Raw genomic sequence first — 13134 nt, forward strand, 5'->3', positions numbered from 1 at the left:
TGAGCTTCACTTGGCTGACATCCCAAGTACGCACACACAAGTTGTGGAAGATGCGACGAACAGGGCCTGGATGTCAAAACTCTGTTAGGTGTATCATCGAGCTGTCTCCCTTGTGGCGGATCCCACCACTGCCTCGTGCCAATGTGATCACTGAGAACTAGGTGGTGTCAGCTCCACTTCGGAGCGTCCTGGCTCTCCGACGGCCTCGATGTCAACGAAGACTTCACCAGCCAAATGTCACCGGTACCACCTTTGGTCTAGACCACGAAGTCACGAGAGCTACGACGGAAGACGTCCGGGAACGTCCCACGGGATGCCAACCTCTGCAGCATGATCATTCCCCCTTTATCCATCTGTCAAGCTCAAAAAAAGACGACATCCCGACCTCTGATCAAACACCCGCTTCGGGGATCGACAGTTCTCCCTCTCGCTTGTCGCCTGCATCGTCATGCGGACTGTGGAGAGGGGTGGTGGAGGGGTTACCCTGGCCGAAGATCAAACAAACACTGTGGACACCACCACCGCTTGTTTGCTTGGGATGTCGGCCCTCCCTTGCGTCTCCCCCATTCAGCCAGCCAGCCCTCTCTTTCATGAACAACGATGGGGGCAGGGGTTCTATTTCATGTCTGTGCTGGCGGAGAAGAGAGGAAAAAAGGCGAGATCCGATTGAACGTCACCTCTGAATCAACCACGATATCCACTTTCTCATGTTAATGAACCAAATGACGTCCCCTATTCAACGAAGTTACTCAAGACTCTTCACTCTTTGCTTTTTTGTGCAGTCGTCATGGCTACCTAATATGCCATCTTTCCAACCGGTCCGTATTCCGACACAACCTCCAGCAGCTTGTCTTGCAAATGTGAGCCCTGACCAGAGTCGTTTGATACCCAGCCTCTCTCTGCGATGTGTTTGCGTCTTGGCGGTGAGATTCATGGAATGAATGTCCGAGAAGCCAATGAATGGCTGGTGCTCCTTGGTCGTAGTCTTTGCCTTGAACCCAAACGTCTGTCACATGGCACTGATTCGATGTTGCAATCGACAATCGCGGGACCAAGGGCCCCGGCAGATGCATTCAGCCAGAAAAAACCCCAAAAGCTCCGGTGATCAGCCCTTTGCCGTCCACGCAAACGGGACTTATGCCTCCGCGCGCCACCCGGACCCCTCTTCTTCTTCTCTTTCGACGGCTCCAATCGTTGCAAACCACCAAAAGGCGGCCTTTACAAGTTTGATGACATGTTGCGCGTCATGCTGTCGATGGCGTCTGCATTGAATCGGATCATTCAATAAGCACAAAATAGGCGAAAAAAGTGAAATGCATGAGAGAAAGAGAGACAATCAATCCCCAACTTGCCGATCCTGCCGCCTTTGAGACGGAACCCGGCACCACTTGACACAAGTCATCTTCAACCTCCCCCGCCGCCGACAATTACCACCAATTACACTACGGGTACATTGGCTGTCGTTCGCATCGGCCCCGGCAACCACTTTCACTTTATTCTTTCGCCTCCAACTGCCGTAGCATCGTCATCCCCCACGCATGGAATATTATGCGTCGCAGTCTAGAACAAGGGAGCAAAAAACACTGGCGGAAGGAAGCCGAGGCGAACGTGCGTGGTCGTAGTAGCTAGCAGGGCAAGTATAAAAAAAAAAAAAAAAAAAAAAAAAAAAAAAAAAAAAAAGGGAAGGAGAGCAAGAGTGCTAAAGTTGGCCCGTCACCGGATGGCGCTTCGGCACTAACGCAGAGCCTCGGCGGCGCTGTCTCCGATAGCTTGGCCCAGGTCGTGAAGCTACCGCTCAATAAGCTTAGCAGGCCGAGCAAGGTCCCTCGTCGGTGTCCGTCCTCACAGTAACGTTTTTGCGCCTCCTCGTTCTCCCCTGGGCCGACTGGCTGTGCGTTAACACACACCGTTCTCGCCAGTCTGTGTTGGGCTCTGCATATTGTGATACTAGAGATGGCTTCATGTCTGCCCTGCTTTGGCGTCAGTGCTTGTTTATCGGATGAACCGTGTTCAATCAAAAGATAGGATGGCTGCTGCAACGCACGGATGAGCTGTGAGCTTGACACACAACAGAGACAAACTCTGTAAATCAAAACACAACATCACCGCGATGGCTGAAGAATCACAACATGTGCGTTGGGGAGACAAATGAGATTTTGCTAGTTATCAATAAGCAATAATGTTTGAGCCGCCGTTCAAGGCGCTCGGGGGAATATCCGCACGTCATTCAAAGGTATATACACAGAAACGCCAATTAGCCCAATATGTAGTGGGCGTTAGGTTACCAAACAGAGCATTTCCCTCCATCCCGATATTCGTCCGCTCCAAGTGAAGGTTTCCTCTCTCTGCCACAAAAGAAAAAGTCCATTTTTGTCTTTCATCATCGCCCTTAGGGTGTCCCGTAGTCTGTAAGAAAATAACCGAGGTCGTGGTCCGGTTTGCTTATTTCAATTATGTACAATGAACAAAGCAGGTCAAATCGCTTCGATTTGCGAGTGAATCAGATCCACGCGGCAGCCATTGCTCGTTGGGGCGCGTGGCTGTGGCTGGCGGGCTTGTCGTGGAAAAAGCTGTTGAACAGGCTCTGGACTTCGGAAAGGTAGTCCTCGGCGGCGAACTTGCAGAGACCTTGAGCCTTGAGGACGCGTTCCTCCTCATCCATAACGCGGTCCTTGATGCCAAACTCCTCCGCAATCTCCGTGACCTGGGCCAGCTCACGGCCAAAGGGATGCGACTCGACCGACTTTTCTTGTCTGGGCTGCTGCTGCTGCTGCTTCTGCTGCTGCTGGTGGTGGAATGCGGGGCTCGGCATGGGCGGTACGGGAGTCTTGGGAGTCTTGGGAGCGGCGACGACCGAGTTGTGAGACATGGTAGATGCTGCGCTTGAGCCTGATGACGCGCGAGAGGAGAACGTCATGCTGGCCTTTGTCGAGACAGTCTTGTCAGAGGCCTTGGACAGGCTGGACATGGAGCGCTGGCGTGCCATGGCATCGAAAGAGGCCTGTTTCGTGTGCGAAGGCGCACGCCTGGGGATCTTGGGGACCTCAGGAATCGTGGCGGGGTTGACGGCATGGTTTGGGGCGACAAAGTAGCAGGACAAGTGGTTCGGCTCGGGAGACGAGGAGCGTTCGTGAGGCGCAACGTCGGGGCTGGTCGGGGGCGACGAGGCAGCAGTGTGAGCACCCTCAGAGTCCTCCTCTGACGACTTGGTTGACGAATTGCTTGACGAAGTGGTTCGGGGACGGATATCAGGAGCATTGTAGGAAAGCATGTTGGTAGTGTGGACAAGCTCCATGGGAGCAGAGATCTTTGCTCTGGAAGGCGCCTTGGTGGTCTTGCTTCGCGAGATGAAGTTATTGCTGCGCTCCTTCCCGCGAGCGGCATCAGAGAGATCGATGCTCTGCTTCACCCGGCGGGTGGTGAAAGCTCTTGAGAGTGACGACATTTTGGTCTTGTGTGTAAGATCTCACCCGGCGACGTGTTGAAAGAGTAGAAGAGTGGGCGGAGTTGGGGGATAAGTAGGTAAGCTTGAGTTGAATTGTCGCGGGACGCAAGCGCCTGATCCGGTAACAAGGGCTTTGGGGTGCAGTGATGGACTGCGAAAGACGGCAGGTGGGTGGTGACGAAGTGGTGGTGACAGGACTTGTGATTGGACCTGAGACCTTTATTGGCAGGTGCGGTGGATCTACTGCTGCACGACAGTTGCAGTCAGGCGGGTAGCAGAAGAAGGGTGCCGAAGAGAGACGAAGGGCAGGCTGTCAATCGGTGAGAGGGTCTGCCGACTTAAAGAGTGAATGTGAGGGTGTGAGGTTGAGTCTGGTGTGTCGGTGATGCGAGACAGATGATTAGATGACGGCCGGGCCGTGACGGATTATCCTGCGCAGGTTGCGTTGTGTTGTGTTGTGTTGATATCTGTGCGAGAGACAACAGCACGGGTGAGGAGTCCAGTCCTGGAGGTACTTTTTAGGAAGTACGAGAGTTCGGCGTCGATCCGGTTGAGAGTCGTTTAGGGTTGGGTGTCTGAGTGCAGAAGAGAACGTGTGTCTTGTGACTCGGTCTGTGAGTCGGTGTAATGACTGTGAGTGGTACAGGTACTGATCGACCTGTGTGATGAAATGATGAGGTCTCTATCTCTCTCTCCTTCTCTCGTTTGGGTGCAATGTAAGGACGGTCGGTTTAGTTGTATATCCAGCCGAAAAGGAACGTTCAACGTGTCGAGCAACAAGCGGTGGGTGATGGAGATATTTCCTGGTGATTTTCGGCGTTTGTTTGGGAAAAATGTTCGAGCCCGCGACAAGTTGTTTTAATATCTCGAGTATCTGTGCTCCGGGGGTCGGAGGTGCAGACGATAAAACGCACAAGAATAGAAAGACACACCGCAAAGGGAGCGATGGGGTGTGGGTGTGTGTGTATGTGTTAGAAGAGAACGACGAAAGGGAGAGATGGTGAATCTTCTTCCTCGAACCAGAACCAGAACCAAGAGGGTGGGAGAGGTTGAAGAAGGGAAGAGAGACGAGCGGAGCGGGCGTGTAGAGGGAACACCCAGAGTAATAATCGAATATTGCGGGTGCACCACGAGGCAAAGGGCAATCAATATCGGGGACGAGGACTGGCCCTGCAGACCACGCACTGGTCGGTGGTCTTTCTCCTCCTTCTCCTCTCGCCTGGTCTGGTCCAAATGGAGCTGTGTTCCCAGTTCCTAGTTCCCGACCTAGCCTACCTAGCCTACCTAGCACCGCGACCCAGGTCGAGTGGTCCTGGCCATGAATGAATGAGTGTGGTCCACGCCTCCCACCTGGGGGATGTCGCTCTTTGATTGCCCTACGACCCATTTTGGTTGGCCATCGTCGAGGTCCCTCGCAGGCGGGGGGAGGGGAGCCCACTGGGGCCAACCACTGAAGACGTGCGCTTCCAGGTTGCGAACTGGCGCCATCCTTGCCGTCCACCCGTCCAGTCCTTCCTTTTCTCGCGCGCCCCCTGTCCTAGCCTCTACGCAGTAGGTAAGGTAGCCTGGCAGGTAAGGTCACGGTGCAGAGCAGGGGTACAGTGGGACTTGGCAATCAAAACGGGTAAAGGTTCCTGATGATTCACAGTGTGAACGCCGGCCGCCCCACTGACGCCTCGCCTCTTTTTTAACGCCAGGACCCCTTTCGAGCCGTCGCTGCACCAATGACAGCTCGCGTTTGGACCGACCCCTGGCTCCTTTCCTTTTTCTCTCCTGCAAGCCCTTTTGGGTGTGGCCGGGCATCGTCGGTCTCGCTCCTCTTCGTCCCGTCCACGGTCGTGGGATGTGACATCGACACCCGACGGCGACAGCGAGCGGCAGCGGCAGCGGCAGCGGTAGAGACGACAGCAGAGACGACAGCAGAGCATTCACCACTCCACTCCGCCAAGAAACATTTTCCAACGCGCCACGACTCAAAGAACTTGGTGGTGGGATGGATCGACCAAACGACACCCACCACCCTATCCGTACGAATACCCCAAACTCCCCAAACCGTCGTCGACCAGTCGAACCGCCACCAAGGGGCATGCCGTGATCGCCTTCTGGAAGAATGCCCGGCACCGTCAGACCAGCCCAGCCGAGACCAGTCCGGCGCATCACCCGCTCCCTTTTGACAAGTCATCGCGCTTTTCCAACTTGAACCGTGTCTGCCTCCTCCATTGGATCCTCCATCCGCGACATCATCGTCAGGCCGACATGTCTGGATACACCACATCAGAGATACAGCACACTCGCCCTCTGCAGATGCTCATGTACTTCGACCGACGCACGTACTTGCTACGTCGTCGGGCTGCGACCGCCATGTGTTTCCAGCCGTGACATGTCGTTTGCATTACAGCGAAACACACGCTGAGCTCCTGCTTGTCGCACAATAGAATCTCGCAGAGAAACGGCGCTCAATCAGCACAAGTTGTCGATGCTTCCCTGGGGAAACCTTGCCTTGTCGTAAGACTATCGCAAATTCATGTCCGAATTGCCCACCGATCCCACCATCGAGGCAACATTCGAAGAGGGACCGGTACTCCTCCGGCCTCACACCGTCGACCGTCCACCGGCATCTTGGCCAACAGTTCATGACCCATGGGCCCCGACGGTCCCGACCCGTCTAGCGACTCGCACCGCACGCAAATCCTGGAAGCAGATTGTGCGATTCAAGATGGGCGAGCCGCGGGCCCGCGGCGAATCGTCAGCTTGCCAGGTTTCTCCGGGAGGGCCCATCCATGCACAGTGTGATATGATCCGCCAGGACGGACATTTGGGCTCTGGGTTGTGTGGGCTTCTTGCCTGTTGGACCAGTGATTGGGGTCGACGCCTCCAAGTCAGAAGGGCATCCAGCAAAAACGCCAAAAAGCCGAAAAAGAGATCGTGGCCGGCCGTTCCCAATAACTCGCCGACCGGACGAAGACTGAGGCGTCATTGGCTGAGTGTTCCATCCGCCATCCTCGCCCGTTGGCAGGCCCCCCTGAAGTTTCAGCGTTTCACACTGCGCCATCCCACCCTGGTGGCGCTGTGCCTTGCGTGCCTGCGCAAGCGGCGCAGGGATCCTAGTCGACGAACGCTGCGCTGCCAGCCAGCACCCGAGGTTCCAGCGACGAGACTGGCTCACCAACCCCATAGTGCTCCGTTTCCCTTGCGCATCTTCCAGGGGGATTCGCCGGTGGTGGTGTGGAAACCAGGCGATCAGGAATCGATTTTTCCACCTTGTTTCTTGGAGGAGGCAATGGCCCAGATGCCGCTAGAAATCCCTCAACGACGATATCGCCGGTTGTGGGCTGGCAGTCAAGTCTTGACATTGGGTCATCATGACTCCAACTCACAAGTGTGTTCTGGTCTGGTTCGAGACTCGAGTGAATGAACACATCGCGAACAGACCACTGCGAACGCGAGCAAAGGGCAATGTCCGGCCCTGGCTCATATGCCAGATCGATTAATGGCCCACAATCTCCTCCTTCATCAAGAGCGCATGAATATGTCAGGTTGCTGCCGCTCCCCCCTCCACAGCTTTTCAATGCTTAAAGGCCCATCCTTCGTTCACGAATTCACGAACGATGCATCTCACATCAAACCGGCCGCATCACCTTCAATGCTAGTGAGGGCCGCGCAGTCGCGGTTTCATCCAACAGCTTACCAGCGCACATATATCATCCTCTGACGAGCCGTTCCTCACCAACTGTTCTCCCGGTTTGAGCCCATCGTTTGGCAGCCTTGGCTTTCTCTCTTGACGAAACTCATGTGGTCTATGCTTACTACTGTTCAGACGACGGCATTAAACTTCAGACGATTTCAGATCAACTCCCGCACTTGAAATGCTCTTCTCCACTGCAAAAACGTCTTGGCTGTCAAACTCCTCCACTATCCTAAACGACGCCGTTCCGAAGTCGTCATCATCGGAATACTGTTTTCGGCTACCACTGATTAAAGTGGCGTCGGGGAGATGCTCGGCGTGCCATTTCGACCCATCCAGCCGAGCCGCCAGAAAATTCTCCTGGCGATCTTCCGCTGTACTCGCATATGGAAACTGCTAATGAAGCAACATGTGAAGGTTACGCTCAGTCATTATTTGTTGTTGTTGTTTTGGCCCTAATCCTCATCCTCATCCATTGAATCGCCATCCTTCTCCCCCTCCTCATCATCTCCCTCGTCCTCGCTGTCACTGCTGTCGTCTTCCGCGACACCGACCAGCCTGTCCTCTTCGGCGCCCTCTGGCTTCTGGGGAACACGCTCGGCGAAGGCATGGCGCACACCGGCGTTGGTGCTGGTGTCCCAGACGTGCATGGTACCGCGGCTGCCAGCAACGGCAAGTCTAAACGCCACCTCGGGATCCGGAGCAAACTGTGTCGAGAACACCTTGCCAACATCCAGATTGCGGGATACCACCATGGACGGTCCCGAAGGCTGAATGTTCCACAGCTTCACGGTCTTGTCGGTTGATCCGGTGGCCATGAAACCAGGCACCACAGGGTTGATGTCGAAGGAAGAGACCGACTCATCGTGTGCCTGCAGGGTCCAGATGGCCTTAGTTGCCTCGGGGGTTGCTGGCGCATTACGGACGTCGTGGTAGTGAATGATACCGTTCTCCGTAGAGACGTAGAAGTAGTTTGCGTCATGGGGGTCCCACTTGATGTTCTCGACATCGCTTTCGACACCCCATCTGGGCACCTTGGCGTCAGGAGCTCTCATATCGGCGGCGACGACTGTTCTGTCGTAGCTACCGCTCAGCAGGACGGTAGACTCGACGGAGTGCCATGCCAGAGAGCAGACCTTGTCAGTGTGGTAGGCGTACGACTTGGCGCACTTAGCAGTGTGCAAATCCCAAAGCTTAACCGTCTTGTCAGCCGAGGCGGACGCCAGGAGGTTTCTGTGCTTCCTGTTGGCGGCGAGGGCGAGGACGGCATCAACGTGGTACTCGTCGTTAGCCTTGGCCTTCTTCTTCTTTTTCTTCTTCTTCTCTTCGGAACCCTCTCCGGCCTGTCCCAGGATGGCGTTGGGGTACATGCAGTCCACCGTATCAAGATCCCAGACCTCAATGTCGGGGTCCATGGTTCCGACGGCGACAAAGTTGGCGGTTGAGTCCTTGTCGACGCCAGCTTTTTGCACGGGAATATCGAGCCACTCGACGCAGAGGGGTATCGCGGGGAGCATGATGTCGTGGTGAACGTAGAGGTTGTCGGCGGCGTCCTCGTAGACGTAGACCTCGAGGTGCGCCATCTCGTCCTCGACCTTGGCCGCGAGCAGCAGGTTGTCGGTCGCGAGGATCTGGAGGTCCTCACGGTCCTCGTCATCGTCGTCGCCGCCATCGTTCAGGGTGATGTACGGGTCCTCCTTGTTGGATTCGTAGTAGGCAAGCGACTTGACGTTGCCGAACATGGCCATGCCCTCACCCTGGCCGACCTTCTCCTCGTCGTCATCCTCGTCGGTGTCGTCGTAGTTTTCAAGATTGTACTCCTTCAGGTCCTCGTCGTTGATGTCGATCCTACAACTCGAAGTCAGCGGCACAGCCCCTCATGCAGAGACCTGGAGCGCGAGGGAACCAACGTTTCCTTGTCGGCCGGAGCAGCGTCCTTCGCAGATGCTGCAGCGTTCTCCTCCTCTTGTGCTTCCTTAAGGTCCTCCTCGGCATCGTCCAGCTGCAACTTGGCGAGTTCTGCTATGCGCTCGAACTCTGCCTCGTCGAATGTGTATTTGGCGGGGAAGGGTGCCGCGAAGCCTCGGGGCACCCAGGTAGACGTTGTGATCATGGACATCTTGGAGAAATGTCCGACAATCGGGTATCTAGTGCGCGATTAGAATGCGCAACGGAGACTGTACAAATGCAAGTCGGTGGGATACCTAATTGTGGAAGAAGAAAAAACTGTCGAGGCTGGTCTGCAAGTTAATGCCTGCGACCCAACTGCGAGCGCAGGAAAAAAAAATTCGGCCGTTGGTGGGGTTTATCTTATCGTGTTATCGATAAATGACATCGCATCTGAACCTCACATAATGGCATGCCTGAGACCAAGACAAATCCCAACTACGCAGTCTGTCCACGTTCCAATGGTAATCATGTTAATCCCCCAAAGCATTACCCTTTCTATTGCTTGTTCTTGAGTTTGACTTATCTCTCAATACGGAACTGCAAAACATACTGCAAGAACTCTGTCGAATGATTCAACTATCGTCTGGCAACTCTGCACAAGACAGGTCTGCTCATGACTTGCTAGCTATATAGCACCTGAAGTACCTTGGAATTGCTTTTATCATTCATTGTCCCCTTTTTTTTTTTTTTTTTTTTTTGGGACCAGCACAGAGTAATGTGTTCAAGCTTCAAGCACGTCGGGAAGACATACCGACGGCTACCGCTTAGAAGGGTATGGGCTGGATAGTTGCATATTCAAGACCCACCTCTGAGCTTTGTTTACTTCGTGACATGGTTACCAACCTTGCCGTCTTCGTCTTCGCATCCTCTATCCCTCCCGCGACGACACCGACAACGACGAGATGTACGATAATAGAGATGGATCGGCGGCGCCAAGCTTCAAGCGCCGAAGGCTTGATGGAGGCAGGTTCCAGGATTCAGGACGTTCAACACCTCGCGACTCGCGCTCGGCCGCTGCTTCGACTCCTTCCAGGGACGTGAACGACGTACCACCGCCGACCGACGAAGACTCGAAGGCACTGGATCGTGACTGGTACATGGGCGATGAATTTGGCGGTCATGTGTTCGGCGACGACACACACAATCCGTTCGCGGACTATTCAGCATGGGAAGCGCAGAAGCAAGAGGAGATCAAGGCAGAGAAGATGACGAGCAGATTCGACGCTCGGAGGGAGCAGAGGAATAGGGAGAATGACGCTTGGGAGACGAACCGGATGCTGGTGTCAGGAGTTGCTCAGCGAAGAGATATGGGAGCTGACTTCGATGATGAGGAAACCACACGAGTTCATCTTCTGGTCCACGACCTGAGGCCGCCGTTCCTCGATGGCAGGACAATCTTCACAAAGCAGCTGGAGCCTGTGCCCGCAGTGCGCGATTATCAGAGCGACATGGCTGTATTTAGTCGCAAGGGAAGCAAGGTGGTCAAGGAGGCTCGGCAACAGCGCGAACGACAGCGGCAAGCGCAGGAGGCGACAAGCATGGCTGGCACGGCGTTGGGGAACTTGATGGGTGTTAAGGAAGACGACGGCGACAGTGCTCTCCCAGTTGCGTCAGAGGAAGACGCCAAGAAGGGCGGCGACGGCAAGGGTGATGACGGCGGCAACAGCAGCAGCAACAAATTCAGCGACCACATGAAAAAGGACGAGAACGGCGGAAGCAGCGACTTCAGCCGAAGCAAAACGTTGCGCGAGCAGAGGCAATATCTTCCCGCATTCGCTGTTCGAGAAGACTTGATGCGCGTCATTCGAGAAAACCAAGTCATTATCGTGGTTGGCGAAACGGGTTCTGGCAAGACGACGCAGTTGACGCAATTCCTGCATGAAGACGGCTTCGGCAAATCGGGCATGATCGGCTGCACGCAGCCAAGACGTGTCGCTGCGATGAGTGTTGCAAAACGTGTCTCCGAAGAGATGGAGGTCAAATTAGGCAGCACCGTGGGCTATGCGATTCGTTTCGAAGATTGCACTAGTAAAGACACCGTTATCAAGTACATGACTGACGGTGTTCTGCTTCGAGAGTCACTCAACGAGCCTGATCTCGACAGGTACTCCTGCGTTATCATGGACGAAGCCCACGAACGCGCTCTGAACACGGACATCCTGATGGGTCTATTCAAGAAGATCCTCCAGAGACGGAGAGATCTGAAGCTCATCGTCACCTCTGCAACGATGAATGCCAAACGCTTCTCAGACTTTTACGGCGGAGCTCCAGAGTTCATTATCCCTGGAAGAACATTCCCAGTCGACGTCATGTTCCACAGATCACCGGTTGAAGATTACGTCGACCAGGCAGTTCAGCAGGTTCTTGCAATTCATGTATCGATGGATCAAGGAGATATTCTCGTTTTCATGACAGGTCAAGAAGATATCGAGGTCACCTGCGAGCTTATCCAACGACGACTGGACGCACTCAACGATCCTCCCAAGCTCAGTATTTTGCCGATTTACAGTCAAATGCCTGCAGATCTGCAAGCCAAGATCTTTGACAGAGCAGCGCCTGGGGTGCGCAAGTGTATCGTGGCTACCAATATTGCCGAGACGAGTTTGACTGTCGATGGTATCAAGTATGTGGTTGATGCAGGTTACAGCAAGATGAAGGTGTACAACCCGAAGATGGGCATGGACACCCTTCAGATCACCCCGATCTCGCAGGCAAACGCATCGCAAAGATCAGGTCGTGCAGGCAGAACAGGCCCCGGCAAAGCGTTTCGCCTGTTTACAGAGAAGGCATTCAAAGAAGAGCTTTACCTGCAAACCATTCCCGAGATCCAGCGTACGAATCTGAGCAATACCGTGCTCATGTTAAAGTCGCTTGGTGTCAAGGATCTCCTAGACTTTGACTTCATGGATCCGCCGCCTCAGGATACTATCACGACGTCCATGTTCGACCTCTGGGCCCTTGGCGCGTTGGATAACCTGGGCGAGCTCACTCCACTGGGCCGCAAGATGAGCGCGTTTCCAATGGATCCTTCCCTTTCAAAGCTTCTCATCACTGCTGAGGAATACGGTTGCAGCGAGGAGATGATCACTATCGTATCCATGCTGTCTGTTCCCAATGTCTTCTACCGCCCGAAAGAACGCCAAGAAGAAGCAGACACACAGCGAGAAAAGTTCTGGGTTCACGAGTCTGATCACTTGACATACTTGCAGGTGTACTCGGCGTGGAAGTCGAACGGATGCTCAGACGGATGGTGTATCAAGCACTTCCTTCACCCCAAATCGCTCCGTCGCGCCAAGGAGATTCGGGACCAGCTCCTCGACATTATGAAGATGCAAAAGATGGAAATGATCAGCTGCGGTATGGATTGGGACATCATCCGCAAGTGCATCTGCAGCGGCTACTATCATCAGGCGGCCAAGTACAAGGGCTCTGGCGAGTACATCAACCTCCGCACCAACCTCGGCGTTCAGTTGCATCCAACCTCGGCGCTGTACGCCGGTCATCCACCAGACTACATCATCTACCACGAGCTCATCCTGACGTCGAAGGTGTATGTGTCGACCGTCACCGCGGTCGACCCCCACTGGCTGGCTGATTTGGGCGGTGTATTCTACTCAGTCAAGGAAAAGGGGTACTCGGTGCGGGACAAGCGGATAACGGAGACTGAATTCAATCGCAAGATGGAAATCGAGGCAAAGATGGCCGAGGACAAGAGGAGGGAGGAGCAGAGGTTGGAAGCTGAAGCAGAGAGGTCAACGAAGAAGAAGGCAACGAGTACGTCGACCAACGGGAAGAAGATTGTCACGCATGGGGCCGTGAGAAAGCCCGTTATCAAGCGTAGAGGCAGAGGCGTTTAGAGCGTTAGTTGGATAAGGCATCTATACTTTTGGGCGAAAATACCAGCAATAGAAATGGAGCTTGACGACCAATATTTTAACTCTGCGGAGCTCTTCTGAGCTTTCTTTGCTTTGATTGATAGGTGTCAGTGGATATCTAGTTGGTCGTTGGATTTGCTTTTTCATGCTGAATGTAGCGAACATATCCGAACTATCAG

At 54.3% G+C, this 13134-nt stretch overlaps 3 protein-coding genes across 3 annotated transcripts; 1 reads left to right on the forward strand and 2 right to left on the reverse strand.

The window, feature by feature from the left end:
* Positions 1-2500: 2500 nt before the first annotated feature.
* Positions 2501-3445, reverse strand: CGCS363_v009563 (uncharacterized protein; the record flags this gene model as incomplete). Its single annotated transcript, XM_036641412.1, has 1 exon — positions 2501-3445. The coding sequence occupies one exon, from the start codon at positions 3443-3445 to the stop codon at positions 2501-2503; it is 945 nt and encodes a 314-aa protein (XP_036492925.1).
* A 4140-nt stretch (positions 3446-7585) lies between these two features.
* Positions 7586-9249, reverse strand: CGCS363_v009564 (putative WD repeat-containing protein; the record flags this gene model as incomplete). The annotated part of the gene is made up of 2 exons (XM_036641413.1): positions 7586-8978; positions 9041-9249. The coding sequence occupies 2 exons, from the start codon at positions 9247-9249 to the stop codon at positions 7586-7588; spliced, it is 1602 nt and encodes a 533-aa protein (XP_036493509.1).
* Positions 9250-9982: 733 nt separating this feature from the next.
* prp16 (Pre-mRNA-splicing factor ATP-dependent RNA helicase prp16) lies at positions 9983-12937 on the forward strand (the record flags this gene model as incomplete). Its single annotated transcript, XM_036641414.1, has 1 exon — positions 9983-12937. One exon carries the CDS (start codon positions 9983-9985, stop codon positions 12935-12937), a length of 2955 nt encoding a protein of 984 aa, XP_036492931.1.
* Between the last annotated feature and the right edge of the window lie 197 nt (positions 12938-13134).

Source organism: Colletotrichum siamense (assembly GCF_013390195.1).
Source record: "Colletotrichum siamense strain Cg363 chromosome Unknown KSG_Cg363_contig06, whole genome shotgun sequence".
NCBI lineage: Eukaryota > Fungi > Ascomycota > Sordariomycetes > Glomerellales > Glomerellaceae > Colletotrichum > Colletotrichum siamense.